Source organism: Eptesicus fuscus, chromosome 13 (assembly GCF_027574615.1).
Source record: "Eptesicus fuscus isolate TK198812 chromosome 13, DD_ASM_mEF_20220401, whole genome shotgun sequence".
Taxonomy (NCBI): Eukaryota; Metazoa; Chordata; class Mammalia; order Chiroptera; family Vespertilionidae; genus Eptesicus; species Eptesicus fuscus.
The window spans coordinates 54,867,552-54,882,995 of NC_072485.1; the positions used below are offsets into that span (position 1 = coordinate 54,867,552).

General features: G+C 48.1%; 1 protein-coding gene across 1 annotated transcript; it reads left to right on the forward strand.

Moving 5' to 3' along the window:
• The first annotated feature begins 10,797 nt into the window (after positions 1-10,797).
• On the forward strand, positions 10,798-15,187 carry TMEM86A (transmembrane protein 86A). The gene is made up of 3 exons (XM_008148987.3): positions 10,798-10,937; positions 13,084-13,348; positions 13,697-15,187. The coding sequence occupies exons 1-3, from the start codon at positions 10,917-10,919 to the stop codon at positions 14,131-14,133; spliced, it is 723 nt and encodes a 240-aa protein (XP_008147209.1). The 5' UTR covers positions 10,798-10,916; the 3' UTR covers positions 14,134-15,187.
• Positions 15,188-15,444: the final 257 nt, after the last annotated feature.

Consider the following 15,444-nt stretch of genomic DNA (forward strand, 5'->3'; position numbering starts at 1 on the left):
TTTCTCTCTCATCGATGTTTCTAACTCTCTATCCCTCTCTCTTCCTCTCTTTGAAAAATCAGTAAAATATATTTAAAAAAAAACCCCAAAAAAACAAAGTGGTCCCCCTCTCTTTTTTTAATGTCTTGGCAAAATAAAAAATAGGTAACTCTGGTTTGGGGTCCAATCTTTTAAAACTTTAATTATTAAAGAAAACATGCTTACTGTACAGAACTTGAAAAATATATCTAAGCAAAGAGAACAACATAGATATTTTTGTCTATTTATTCTAGCAAAACCTACCTCCATCCCACCTACTCTTAACCCCACACAAACACAAGAGTTGAGAGGAGGAATGACAAATACAGGGATTTTACTTTTTCATTTGCTATTATATCCCGAGTACTTCCCATGTCATGAAGATTTTGTTGAAATATCTTTGCTAATGGCTATTTGATATTTTATTGTAATTTATGAAATTATTTCTCTTCTGTTTTGATACAGTTAAATACTTAAGGCACGTCAGTCATGATTTTCCCCATGGACGCCTTTGATTCTAGCTACCTTCCAAATGTTGATGTTACTTAAAAGTCTATCTTTGGTTCTTCTTTCTCTTTCATTGATTTTATGTTTCCATTTTTTTCCAGCCCCTTCTATATGCCAGGGACTCCCTATATATTCAGACCTCTCTCCTGAGTCTAAAGCCCATGAGAGTGAGAGAGTAATGTAAAAATAGTGGGGAGAGTCTTGACAGCCAGATTGAAGAGTTGGGGTCCAATTAAAAAAAATTAGACTAGTTCTGTAAATCACAAATGTGGTTACTGCTGATTCAAACACAAGGCCCCTTTTACAGTATGAGCCTGTTTTCTTGGCTCTCCCTGCAGCAAGTGGAAATCACTCACACTTCCCAGTACAATGAAGCTTTGACACTTGCTGCTGAGTAGCGTCTGCATGTGTGTGTTTGTGTATGTGTGTGTGTGTGTGTGTGTGTGTGTGTGTGTGCACGCTATAGAAGAATGGACCAACTTTTCAGGGACAGGGGAGCTGCTCAGCATCCCCATTTGACTGCTGCCTTCCCTTTCTCCCTTTCTGAGCCTGGCCAGGGAGGGAGCTATCGGGGCTGGGGGCAGGGAGAGGAGTATGGTCACAATTTCAGCTCTTTTTCTTGGCAGTTCAAACCCTATTGTAATACATAAATATTACACTCCTCCGAAGCCTGAACTTCTCAGGACAGGAGGCAGGAAGCTGAGCTGAAATACAAAAGGGTTTGAAGAGGGCTGACGTTACACAAATAGCTTTGCTGACCCCTGCACAGGGTGCCTCGGCCTCATGGGCTTTACTCCACTTCCTGTCGGATTGGAGACAATCCCCTGGAAGGTCCAGCCCGGCTTGGCCAGCCCAGCCAGACCTCTCTCTCCCCTGCCCCATTTTCTGGTCTTGGGAAATCTGAGGAGAGGGAGGGTTAGGCAGAAGGGTCTGCTCTGATCTATGTCAAGACTGGTCCTCAGGCACTAATGTTGAGGAGAGAATTACTTACTCAGCATCCTGGTGCTTGATGATATGATCTTCTAGGTATTTTTTTTTTTCTCAAAAGCCATCGTCTTGCCCAACATCCAGATACTTCTCATTTCTTATTTCTACTTCCTCATACTAGCTTCCCAATACTGAAGAAGGAGCAACCCAAAGCATAACCTAGAGTTCTTAGGGTCTGGAGGAAGGGAGAAGTTGGAGGGGGACTGGGATTAGCGAGATGACTGCACTTAGATGACCCCAGTGCAAGGACTTTCCAAAAAACACTTGGACTTCACCGAGACTGGAGCTCTAGATGCTTGGGTGTTGGAGGCCATCTAATCCCACAAACCCCACCACAATTAGGGATTCCTCCTGGGGCACCCCTAGTATTGAACCCCGTCAGAAGACCCTTAGTTTGGCAGCTTTACAGTTAGAGAAATCCACTCATGCTTCAAGATCTGATGATGCCTTTGTTAATAAAGGAAAGGAAAGAGGGGTAAAAATCCAGGCAAGTCTGGCCCCAGGAGCCAAACAAACATCCCAGAATGTCAGTGTTCAGAATGACACTTACCTAGGTATTATCTCAAGGCAGCTTTACAATTTAGCCCTGAGGGTCTAGAAAGATTAGTTCTGCTCAAGACTTTGTTCTTTTCCTAAAGGTCTCCAGGAGCTCAGTCTGTATCTTGGGTTACATTAACCACGCCAGGGCTCACCTACTTGCCCGTGTAGGCTCCAGTACAACAAAGGCATTCTGAAATGAATATCTTCAGAAGTTGGGTGATACTGGGATTCTGTATTCCTAGGTTGACTCCTGTAAGCAGTGAGGGCAGGAGAGACCTGTAGGAATGCCCTGGTCTGGGGTTGGAGGAATGGAGCCTCACATAGACCACGAGCTGATGGAGCATGCAGTCAGGAATGGAGATGGGTCATTGTCCTTCTGGCCGAGTCTGCCTATCTCCCTGTGAGCGTATATAGCCTTAGCATATCTGTTTACCTTCATATCTGTGTTTATCTCCTTTCTGGTCTTCCCTTCCTTTCCCCCGCTGGGGCTGGATCTGGTCAGTCTTCTCTACTCCCTCAAGATCCCTCCCTGGTTAATCACATCCCATATACCATTCAGTACGGCCATGGCTTCCAAATATATGGACTGGTCTTTAATTTTAGTTCTGAGCTCCAGCTTTGTAATTAGCTCCTCCTAAACACCTCCACTTGGCTGACACACATTCAACTCACTTGTACTAATTTATCAGTTCACTCCCCCATACTGCTATTGGAACATCTGACCTTGTCCCACTTCCTTAACATTTCTTCAGTGGTGTCTGATTTCCCTCCCCAGATATGTAGATGGGGCAGGGGTGGGGTGGGGTGTGGGTGACTGAGAGTTGGTTTGAAGTGTTCTGGGGTCTGGAACCAACAGAGAAATTACCTGAGATCCAATAGCAGGTCAGGAGTAAGGTCAACAGTTTAGATCTGGATTACAATGTCAAGTAGGGCAAACCAGGTGAGGAGAAAGTATCCTGTTTCAAAAATCACAGGGATCAGAGCTGGAGGAGGCTACTGGATGAGAAGAAGCCCCACAGGAGGAAGCGAGGCAAAGCTAGAATAATGGTTGGTCACCATTTCTAAGCATCGCTCATGTATCTGGTGTGTGAGAGTCAGGAACAATCAGAGAAGCTAAGGAACAGAAGATAACTAGCAGACTGTCATCTACTCCTTAACAGAACATTCAGATCCTTTCCGACCTGGTTCATGCTTACTTCTCTGGGTTCACCTTTTCCATTCCTCAGCTCACCCCAGTACTACAGGCACTTCCCTGAATTTGGTGTGACTCCTGTGCTTCTGTGTACACGCACAATTCCCTCTGCTAGAGCATCATTGCCATTGGTGTCTACTCAGTTGAAGAACAACTCACCCTTGTAGATGAGGCCCAGATTTCTCAACTCCTTCAGACACAGTGAGTAATTCTAATGTCACCTGAGGCATTCCTTCTTACCCCAATTATTTTCATTGCCACATTGTATAATAATTGTTTATCTGTGTGCCTGAACTGAACCGAACTGTGCACTCGATGAGGAGAGAGCCTACACCTTACTGACTGTTTAAACCTCAGCACCTGCCTGGTTGGCGAGACTCAGTGGTTGAGCATCGACCTATGAACCAGGAGGTCATGGTTCGATTCCCCATCAGGGCACATGCCTGGGTTGCGGGCTCTATCCACGGTGTGGGGAGCACAGGAGGCAGTCAATCAATGATTCTCTCTCATCATTGATGTTTCTATCTCTCTCTCACCCTCTCCCTTCCTATTTGAAGTCAATAGAATTATATTTTAAAAAATAAACCCCAGCACCTAACATACTGCCTAGCACATACTTGGTGCACCCTAAACAGTTCTTGGGTGAATAAATGAACAGATTAATGGGCTCACATTCTTATAGGGGGGACAAGCAAGTAAAGAGAAAATTACAAAACTGTGTGGAAAGGGCCATGCTAACAGGTCGACTTGGGTACAGAGAGGAAGGAATGCCTCATTTCAGGCAGTTCTACCCCACTTTCTGCCCCTTGCATTATGCAAGTCAATATAAAAACACTAAAATAAAATTTTATTTTTGAGACAAACAAGACATCTTATTCATAGGAATGAAATCAGATAGCTCTTTCTTTTTGGGAAGAGGGCAGTGGCTTGTTTTGTTGGTGCCTATCAGTTAGGGTGCTGGCAAAGTGAAGAATGTAACTGAAGAGAATGTAGGAACTGCTGGCAGAAATGTGGGCAGGGTTGAGGAAACCAGTCAGGGCTGAAGAGGCACTTAAAAACTTGCAACAGCTGGAGGCTGTTGCCACATCTAAGCCTGAGGTCTAGGGTGGGAGCCTGGAGCTATAGCCAATGAGGAGCTCAGTCACTGCCAGAACCTCAGCCTGGCCCAATAAGCTGGTGATAGGGAACCCCAACCACACTCTTTTCCCAAAATCAAAATCTGCCGCCAGCTCTCATTAGCTGAACTCGACCAGAAGATAGAGAGCCCTGGTGATAGTTCATAAGAGGTCAGGCTCCAGGGTGTTAGGAGAGCAAACAGATTACCATCAGCACAGAGGGAAGATGCCTCCACTCTGCAGGCGATCTGAGTGTATGATTATTGCCTTTTGGGTAAACATTAATTCGAGCCTTGTGGATGACAATTTTATGTCTCATGTTTTGTATATTTCGGCATTTGTGTGTCCAAGCTTATTGAAATATGCACTGCTTTCCAAGTAATTTTGATAGTCTTCTCTTTTAAAAATAATTGTATTTATTGATTTGAAAGAGAGAGACAGAGAAGAAACATTGATTGGTTGTTCCACTTCTTTATGTAATCATTGGTTGCTTCTTGTATGTGCCCTGAGGAGGGATCATACCTGCAACCTTGGCGGATGGGGTCGACACTCTAAGCAACTGAGCTACCCAGCCAGGGCAGATAGTCTTTGCTTTTTGAAAACCACTTTTATAGTCCCACTCTCTCATATTTTAGATAAGGAAATTAAGGGCCAGAGTAATGGAAAAAATGCCATTTTTAGGTGCCTCTTCAGCCCTGATTGAGAACTAGCCCTTAGGTGATGTTAAAGGGTTTGGCTAGAAAAGCGATAGGTTTGCACTTATCACAGAGCCCAATTCTTCCATTTTACTGATGAGGAAACAGACTCCTAAGATGGAGTGATGGTCCCACTTAGTATTGTAAGTCATGTAGTCAGGTAGTGAGTTAGTTATATAGTAAGTAACAGAGAAGGAGGGGCTAGCACTAAGATCAGTATTTTTAACTCTAAATCCAGTGTTCTTCCAGGCAGCACACTTTGCAGGAAGGTGTGTGTGTGTGTGTGTGTGTGTGTGAGAGAGAGAGAGAGAGAGAGAGAGAGAGAGAGAGAGAGTGAGAGTGAGAGAGAGAGAGCCCTGGGGGCAACAATTCTAGTGTTCTAATCTGTTCTGGTAAGGTGGGTCTCCCCACAGCCTCCGATTGGAAAGAAAACAGAGCAGGCAGAGTGCATTGGCCACTGGGGCTCTATGCAGAAGGGACCTGGAGGGACAGAGGAAGGCTGTGGGTGACCCTCAGTTAGGGATGGGGAGTCAGAGGTTTTAAAGGACTTTAGGGGGCTTTTTCTGGGTGGAGAATTCTCTGGGTGGGTTGGGATTCTGGAAAAGTCCGGAGGGGGGAGATAATGGTCTTAGCAAGAGGAATGTGGTTTAAGCAAAAGGGAATGTCTGTTGTGAAGTGGTCTAAAGGTCAGTTAAAATATATTTTTACTAGTGTCCCAGTGCACAAAATTCGTGCACATTAAAAGGAAATTAATTAGAGGAAATATTTTAATATTGCTATTTGCCTTTTCTCTATAATAAAAGTGTCAGAAATGAAAGAAAATTAGTAAAATGTATATGAAAATCTTCCTCCTGTCAGAGTCTGGGGTGCGCCACGGGAACCAGAGTCAAGTCTCTGCCCACCCACATGCGCCTTGAAATCGCACAAGACCCAGACCTGGCTGGCCCCACGCCCATTGGGCTAAATCCAGACCTAGATGGCCCCACCTCCGTCAAGCCCCGCCAGGGGGTGCGGGGGGTGGGGAGGAGGGGGCGCGGCCTCAGGTTGCCTGGCCTGGCACCGGGGTGGGGGGCATGGACTGAGGTCCCCTGTCAAGCCCCACATGGCAAGGGGGCATGGCCTCAGGTCCCCAGGCCTGGTGCCGGGGCGGGGGGTGCAGCCTGAGGACCCCTGTCAAGCCCTGCTGGGCGGGGTGCACCCTGAAGTGGTCCCCTGTCAAGCCCGGCTGGTTGGGGGCACGACCTTTAATCCCCTGGCCCAGTGCTGGGGCAGGGGTGCGGCCTGAGGTCCCCCATCAAACTCTGCTGGGCAGGGGACACGTCTGAGGTCCCCTGTCAAGCCCTGCCAGGTGGGGGGCACAGCCTGAGGACACCCAGCATGGTGCCGGGGCGGGGGGAGTGGCCTGAGGTCCCCTGTCAAGCCCCACCAGGCAGGGGGTGCAGCTTCAGGTCCCCTGCCCCAGCTCAGTACCACACAGCCTCATGTCCCTGCTGATTGCTCTTTAATGCTCGTTATAGGAACTCGGCCTCTGCTGTGGGCGCAGCCATCTTGTTATGCCGTGATGGTCAATATTCATAGTCCCTCTTTATTAGATAGAATTGATTTCAGAGAGGCAGAGAGAGGGAGAGCTAGAAACATCCTATATAGTAAAAGGCTAATATGCAAATTGTCCCCTCAGGAGTTCAACCGACCAGAGTTCAATCACTTGCTATGACGTGTGCTGACCACCAGGGGGTGGCATGGAACAAAGGAAGGCTCCAATAGGCCCTGATTGCTGGCCAGGACTAGGGACCCTACCAGTGCATGAATTTCATGCACTGGGCTTCTAGTCAATGATAAGAGAGAATCACTGATGGGCTGCCTTTTGCATGCCCCATACTGGGGATTAAGCCTACAACCCAGACATGTGCCCTGACCAGGAAGCTTCTTAGGCTTACACTGGGGATCTAGCCTGTAATCAGGCCATGTGCCTTGACAGGAATCAAACTGGCAACCTTTTGGTGTATGCGACTTCTTGGTGTATGCAGTCTCACTGTATGGGAAGATGCTCAACCAACTGAGCAATGGCAACCTTTTGGTGTATGCGACTTCTTGGTGTATGCAGTCTCACTGTATGGGAAGATGCTCAACCAACTGAGCAACACTGGCTAGGAAAGTCCCTAATTTAAATTCTTTAAGAGAGAGGTACATGTTTTTGGCGAGCCTACAGGGTATTGATTGCCTTCAGCTCAAAATAATTCACATGCCAAAGTGGCAAAGTGGGGCGGCCTGTTCTAAATAGCCCCTCTAAAACTTCTTGAGAAATTTCACTTTTCAGAAGTTTTAGTACACTATTGATATTAAAGCTTAATTTAAAAAAAGTTCTAATAAATTCATTCAATCTTATCCAGCTTGATCACATATAAAATTTCCTCTTTCAAGATTCCTTTTCATGAACTTTCTACAATTTTCTCTGTCTCTTTTAGTTGGTCTCTTGTTCTCTTACCCAATTCAGAAATAATCAGGATAAAAATCACTTTATTTCCCTAATGAAACACATCTCCATATCTCATACTTTTTTTTTTCAAGCCAAAACATACTTATTTTGGGGTATATATAGTTGTTTTTCCTATTATCATTGATTTTTTGTAGCTTTAATTACATATATTATAATTCTTAACTTTTTTTTTTTTTACTACCAGGACATCAAACAAGTTTATTTCAGATGTAACAGCAATGTTAAAAGCAACAAGTTTAATTCTAACGGCACCAAGTAAGCTTATTTAAGTATTTGTAAAGTTATTCCCTCCAAAAAACTGAGGGAGCTTTTCTTTTTCACCCCACACACCATGGTTTCCCAATAGTTCTGTTTTTGGAGGACTTTCAATAAATTAGTAAACTGCTTTGGGCATATTTTAGAACTTCTTTCCCCAAATAAAAATGAATCTGGACAAATTATATATTGCATTGATTTCTCTGCAGATTCTTTTCCTTAGAACCTAAATGCAACTACCATATGGTGTAATTTCACCCCACAGTAAAAAACTACCTGTACTGAAAAATGTGATGGAATCATATTCTGCAATCATCTAGTTAATAAAATTGTTTTAGCTTAATGATAATTTTTAAATCATATTTCAAAATAACTAACTCAACATGGGACATTATTTCGGTCTTTACTGACTCATATGTATATGAACTAGTACCCAGCTCTTCTATATCTTCCTCTTCCATAAGTGGATAGAATTATTTAATACAAGTTTGATGTAGGACAATGAACTCTTTACAAAAATTTATAATTTATGTTAAAGTCATTGATTAGTGTGGAAAAAGAAACACTATAATGATAGGGAGCCTACACCCTCAATTCAAAATTTAATATTTTTTTCCTCCTTCAATATCATGTACTTAATTGTCATAAGGCAGCTATTTGGTTTCCAATAACCACATTTAGGAACACATTCATAGGACTGATTAGAAAGTCCAGATGAAATGGTTATAGAAGCAGAGGCAGTGTCATCTCAGAAAACTCATTTATATATCAAAATCTATTTGATATCTGGAAGTTTACAAAAATGCTGAATTCTTCAAAGTAATAATGTGTTCTATAACTCAAGCACTCTTCTCTTGGTAAGAGGAAGTTAAAGCTTATCCATGAAGGTAAAGGTGCTTAATGTTGAACTTTTCTTCTAAGCTTAGATTTAGACTGAATATACCCAAGGAATCAACATCGTCTTTCTACATTAGAACCCTATAAAGTTATTCATCAACTATCTTCATTTTCTGCATTATTCTTGGCATTCAATTTAGACTGCTGAAGTCTATTGTACTTTCACATACAATTCTTAACCTTTAAAAAAACCTTAATTTCTAGTGAAAACTAAGAAGGAAGCAACTGTGAACTGTCTGTTACATATTATTTTAGATTGACAAATTTCTGAAAACATTTCATAATTTCTAAAATTACTGCCATAATATGATAATGTATGATAATGTAAAAGACTGTAAAAATTACATCCAAACTGCTTCTGGCATATGGAATAAATTAAATTTATCTACTTTGATGGCAAAAGCCTTTTCTTATTAGTTTTTGTGGAGAAAACTATTAAGATTTATTTGTATTTGTCCTTGGGGTCAGGGAGCCATTTGTGCAAAAAACAAACAAACAAACGAACAAACAAACAACCCTTTTGGTTTCCCTTTTCCCCCCTTCAGCCTTAGGAACAGGGGATGATAAATGTAGGTGGGCTTTGAACTGTATTTCTGGTTTTGCAAAGATTTGTAAGATAAGAACAACTGCCCTCAAAACCGTAACTTAAGTAACATCATTGGTTGATCTATCTAACTACTAGTACACCTTCCTAATTTGCATCTTTTCCTCTAGGTACCTAGTTTTATTTTAGCTTGAGGAGGAGGCTCAAAGACTCCACATACACGAGAGGTTCAGGGACAGAAAGTTAACTGAGGTATATATGACATTCTGAGCTATGGATGAGGTAAAGTGTCTTGAGGGCTTCAAGAGGTCATTATAGGATGATAAGAAGAGCAGATGTTTAGAAATTAAAAGTTTGTCCTGTCCTACAGATAGACCATGAAAAGGTATTTCTGGCAATAACTCTTTTATGGTCAAGGCCCCTAATTTACATTCATTAAGGGAGAGGTTAAAGTTTCTCACGAGCCTGCAGGGTCTTTATTGCCCTCTGCTCAAAATAATCCACATTCCAAAGTGGCATACTTGGAGAGGCCTCTTCTGAACCCTTGCTAGTACACTATCCTGCACAAGTTGGGCTTGGAAGGAACCTTAGAGATCATCCACTCGCATATGAGGAAATCAAAGAATGCGAGAGGAAATGACTCACCCAATCACGCAGATGAAGTGACAACACTGGGACTAGATCCCATTTCACGTGACCGCCTTATCAAGTCACCCATGTAATTCCCATGATTCTGAACACAGTCTCAAATGTGCCTGTGTACCTGTGGACTGTGTAATATCAACATTAAATCTGCTTAAGTTGTATTTTTGGCAAAATTAGTTCCCACGCACGTGGGTCCATAAGTATGCCCAGGTTTGCCTGTCCATCCGTCACTTCTGGAGTGTGCTTATGTGTAGTACAGTTGTTTTATGGCTGTGTGCAGCCTGCTATGTATGTGTTCTCTGTTTTAAGATGAAGGATGTGTGTCAACCTGCGGCTGTTGGTTTTGTGTCTATGTGATTGCTTGGTGCCTAAGGGCAACTGTGATTCTGTAGTTGCATGTGTATATGGCAGGATTGTGATCTATGGGCTGCTTTGAACCTATTTATGTGCCTCTTTTCCTGTTGAAAGGTGCATGTCTGCTGACCACTGTGTGTCCATCTGGATGTGTGTTTGTACACAGTAAAGGTTGTGGGTTTAACTGTAGCCACGTGGACTGCATGTTGAAAGGCGGAGGGGAACCTGTCTTTTTCCTTTATCCCCGGATTATGAGAAAATGTGGGTAGCCGTGTGTGTCCGGGAGAGGAATGTTTGTGTCTCACACAAGCTCGGTCCTCACCCAAGAACTGGGGTTACGTCTAGTTCAGGGATGCTTTGGCTTTGCTTTCCCTGGAGGCCTGGCCTTCCCCCTCTCCCCCCACCTCCCCTCCGCCAACTCCCGGGAGCAAAAGCCCTTGGGGACTGGGGCGGGGGGCGGAGGGGTTGTTAGCAGCCTAGCCCCGCCCTCCCACCACTCCAGCCACCCCATTGGCTCAGTCCGCGGTGACGTCGCGGGGATCGCAGACAGAACCCCCGGCGCCCGGAGCGCGGGAGGTATTGCCCGTCACCCCGTCGCCTCCTCACCTGGCCCCAGGCGCGTCTTTATCCCTGCAGCCCGGAGCCGGTGCCGGCAGCCGCCGTCTCCGCCATGGTGTCCCCGGTCACCGTGGTGAGTGAACGAGCCAGCGAGCGAGCCAGCGTTCTGCGCGGCCGGAGCCCACCGGCCCGGGGACTGCACTGCGGAGGGCCAGAGCCCCTAGGGGCCGAGGAAGGGGAGGGGTCCCGCAGCGGCGGTCCCCCCGGCCGGAGGCGGGCGCTGTCAGGGCCTCCCGGCTTCCCAGGCCCACGGCGCCCTTCCTCCGCGCGCCCCCCGCCCCTCCGCGTCTGGGAGGGACACAGTGGGCACGTGACTCGGAAGCGTGACTCTGTTGATTTCTGCGTGTCTGGCACGGGTCGGCGGGAGTGCTGCCGTGGACAAGGAAGGGTGCAGGCGCTTGCTGCTGGCTTTGGCGTGGGCAGACTACGGGGGATGCGTGGGAGAGGGCGAGGGAGGGCAGGAGGGTGACTGGGTCCTCCGGGGAATCCTGTCCCTTTCTTCCCCTTCCTCATTTTATCAACAAGTCTGGGTCGGGGAGGGGACGCACCTGAGTCAAAGCTTCGTGGATAAGACGCAGCAGGAAGAGGGGTCATTATATCTATTGACACCTCTTCCTGTTCCGACTTTCTCAACTCTAACCCTTTCCCCATATTTTCTCTAATGCTGGGTTCTTTGCGACTGTCAAAGTCTCCCCAGCTACTACTGGCTATTTCTTCTAGAAAATATGGGGTTGGGGGAGGGGTTTGGAGCAGATGTTGCTGCTTTCAGGGGCTGGCTAGTGGCTGGTGGATGCTGGGGAGATCTGGGTTCAGTGGGGGCTGTTCATCTGTCTCCTTCAGTCTCCTGCTCTGCCTCTGCCCTGCCCTGCCCTGCCCAGCCCAGCCCAGCCCAGCCCAGCCTGGATGGGGGGGTATCCAGAGGAAGGGACTTAGTCATCTTGTCTTCCTGTTCTCACCATCGCAGAGTAATGGCGGTCTTAGACCCTGGACCCACCCATCTTCCTCTTCCCAACCTCCTTCTTCGGTCTGATCAGTCCCCCGGTATAAGTGGTGATCTGGAAACTGAGTGTGTCCCCTGAGCCCTGTGCTGGACAGCTCACCCAGACAGGGGCACAGCCACTTTGGGCAGAATGTGGGTGTACAGGGCACCTCAGCTGCCCTGAATAGCTCTTAGAGACCTTGTACCAGAAGCTCAAGGAAAGGAGTTTCAGGGGATCACATCTTCAGGATATCTCGGAGCTTGCTCCCCATCTCCTCCCAAGGATTGTGGAGCTTTGGAACAAACTTAGAGAGTGCCTGCAGTGACCTTGGACACAATCTTTCTTTAGCTGCCCTCCCTCCTCAGTCCGGCTGAGTCCAAGTCAGCTGCTCTAACTTCCCCCTCATAGTTCCCCATGTCCTCCCAGCCTGCCTGCTGGCTTCAGATCAAAAGCTGGACAGAGAACCCCCACCCCTTCCTGTCTCTCTTTCTGATGTGCCTTGAATTGTGTTCTCTGGGAAATGAGACTGACACCCTCTCTCCCTCCAACCTCCAGGTCCCTGAAATTGCAGGTGTTTCAGGGGCAGTTTTGCTCCCAACTCCTGGGTCCATTTCTCTAGCCAGTATCCCTAGCTCCTCACCTTGCCCAGGATGGTTACCTTTACACTGGAGCAGTTGGAGTGGAGGCTGAGGAGCAGACTGGCTGAGGAGAGAGCCCGTGGGGCCTGGGGTGGTTGGCAGTGTACCACATCGCTCATCCCTGGCACTCACCTGGTGTTGCACCAAGGCCCTAAGCCTGTGCCCTGGCCCCGCTGCTGAGGATCATGAGTTGGCCAGTTGGCCAGGTGTCTCTGTGGTTTTCTGCTGACTGCACTCCAGACAGCTGAGGGCTGATGTTGGCAGAGAGGCGCTAAAGGGGCTTTGGGGAGGGCCAAGGAGCGGGGCAGGAAGGGTGAAGCGTTTGGGCTGCAGGAGAGGACATTATCCCTCTGGCCCTGCCCCAGGGTCAGCAGTGGATATGGCCAGCAGGAATAGTGGAGCCCTTCCCCTTCCTAATGAATGAAGCCTCAGGGTAGTGATGGGCTTGTCCACATTCTGCTGGCTGGTTGGGGCAGGCCAAACTGGTTTGTGTGTGTGTCAATCCTCCACACTTGGGAGGTGGGCCTGTCTCTGGGGTGAATGTCTGGGCTGGCTCTGAACTCCCGAGCTCTGAGTGCTGCCCTTGTCCTATGTCCTCCAGGTGAAGAGTGAGGGGCCCAAGCTGGTGCCCTTCTTCAAGGCCACCTGCGTGTATTTTGTGCTCTGGCTGCCCTCGTCCAGCCCGTCGTGGGTCAGCGCCCTCATCAAGTGCCTGCCCGTCTTCTGCCTCTGGCTCTTCCTTCTGGCCCATGGCCTAGGATTCCTGCTGGCCCACCCCAGTGCCACACGCATCTTTGTAGGGCTCATCTTCTCCACCCTAGGTGATGCCTTCCTCATCTGGCAGGACCAGGGCTACTTTGTACACGGTCAGTTGCTGCAGTAGCTACCTGGGAGGAATCCTGGGGTTGGGGGCTAGAGAGTCCTACAGGGCTAAGGATTTGGGAGCTTTGGAACAAGAATATGGGGAATCTGAGGGGTTTTGAGACCAGTAACTGTGGGGCCCCTGTTGGAGGATGACCTGGCTGGTGATCTGGTGGTCAGTTCTGGAGTTCCTCAGGGGAGTTGGGGTCTTTACCTTTGTGGATTCCTTCCCACCCCTGTTCCTCCCAAAACAGAGCTCCTGGGTTACCCCAAATACTCCATTCCCACCCCGCCCCTGGACTCATCACTCACCTAAGCCTGCCCTCAGCAGCGCCTCATTCTCTCACTCCCAGGTCTACTGATGTTTGCTGTGACCCACATGCTCTACGCCTCAGCCTTCGGCATGCGGCCATTGGCTCTTCGGACAGGTCTGGTGATGGCAGTGATGTCGGGCCTGTTCTATGCCTTCCTCTACCCGGGCCTCTCAGGTCCCTTCACCTACTTGGTGGGGGCCTACGTGGCCCTTATCAGCTTCATGGGCTGGCGGGCTATAGCAGGGCTGCGGCTGGTCGGGGCGGCCTGGCGCTGGACTGAGCTGGCGGCTGGCAGTGGTGCAGTGCTCTTTATCATCTCTGACGTGACCATCGCTGTCAACAAGTTCTGCTTCCCCGTGCCCTACGCGCGGGCACTCATCATGTCCACCTACTATGCTGCCCAGATGCTCATTGCCCTGTCAGCTGTTGAGAACCGGGAGCCAGTGGAAGACTACAGACTGAGCAAGGCCAACTGATACCCCAAGGGCTAGGGTCTGGGTCACCTGTCCTCTCCCGGGACTGGGGTCCAGAACCTGGGAACCTGCAAGAGTTGGTTCCGGATGGCTGCAGTTTCAGACTGAGGCAGCAGGTACCACCTGGAAAATGTACAAGTTTGATGGGGTGAGCAGGAAAGGATCTCTAGCAAAGCTGGTGGTCGAGGACAATGCTGAGAGCTAAAAAGAGTCAGACCGATATTCCTTGCTGGAGCCAGAAGTAGACATCTCCCCACCTCTACCCCATTGGGATTGTCAAAACCCCTCTGGAGGGTGATGGTGCTCAGCTTCTTGACCTCCCCGCACTTCTACTAGATGGAAGAGTCTGGCTCACCCACTCTCACTCTTTCTGATCTATGTAGAGTTGAGGGGGAGGGGAGAAATCTGTGCTAAGGCTTGAAGCCCCTTTCAAAGGCCCCTAGTTGGGAAGATTGGATGGAGTGGAGTCTCCCTTTCCCTCACCTATCCTTGTTACTTGAACAATCGCAATCTCTGTGTGGTGGGTAGGAAAGTGCCTGACCAAGTAGGCAAGAGAGGGGATTCATTGGCTTGGGAGCTTGGGGTATCAAGGATTCAAGTTGGTCCCATCTCTCTCAAAGGCCAGCCCAGAGTCAGGCCCCATATCACCACCCTCAGACCCTATCCCCAGGGCTAGGGTGAACCATGCCAAAGGAAGGGGCCAGCCTGTGTGCGTCTGTGTGTGTGCAATTTGTCTCCCAGCCTGTGTCTTTCTCTGCCATCTGTCTCTGTTCTGCTGTCTGTCAATGTCTTATAGGGAGAGGCCTCAGGGAGCTGCTGAAGGGATACTGAGCCTGGCTTGGAGAGCTGGGAGTCCCCCAAAACACCCCCCCAAGTTCTTTCTTCCTACCACTCCTGCACTGGGAGCACGAGGAGGGGGGCTCCAATGACACTCTAGGGTCATAAGACCCAAGGCACATTCAATGCAAGGTGAGCAAGGATGAGACAACTCCATCCTTTACTGTTCATATGAAAAAACAAAAATAAAAACCAAGGGCCGCTGGCTGCCCTGCTTGTCTCTCTGTGTGGCGCTTGCCTACCCTGGAGAGGAGGGTGTGGGGGCATGGAGCCAGGGGCCCTGGATGTCCTCATAGTCTGGGTCACAGTACTGGCCAGTGCATCTTGGCGCCAGGCTGGTTCCCTGGCTCTGGTAACACTGCTGGTTGGAGTGGGTCTCACTTCCCTAGTCACATGTGTGGGTGAGAATGTAGTTCAGGAGGATGGGGGATGGGTAGAATTTGCCTCTGTCCAAATTTGTCCTGAGGCACTTGCCTG

Bases quoted from the DNA above. Each gene is read 5' to 3' on its own strand.
- TMEM86A (XM_008148987.3), top strand. From the start codon at position 10,917: ATGGTGTCCCCGGTCACCGTG. The intron at 10,938-13,083 runs GTGAGTGAACGA...TATGTCCTCCAG, and splicing joins TGGTGTCCCCGGTCACCGTG to GTGAAGAGTGAGGGGCCCAA. The intron at 13,349-13,696 runs GTCAGTTGCTGC...TCTCACTCCCAG, and splicing joins CCAGGGCTACTTTGTACACG to GTCTACTGATGTTTGCTGTG.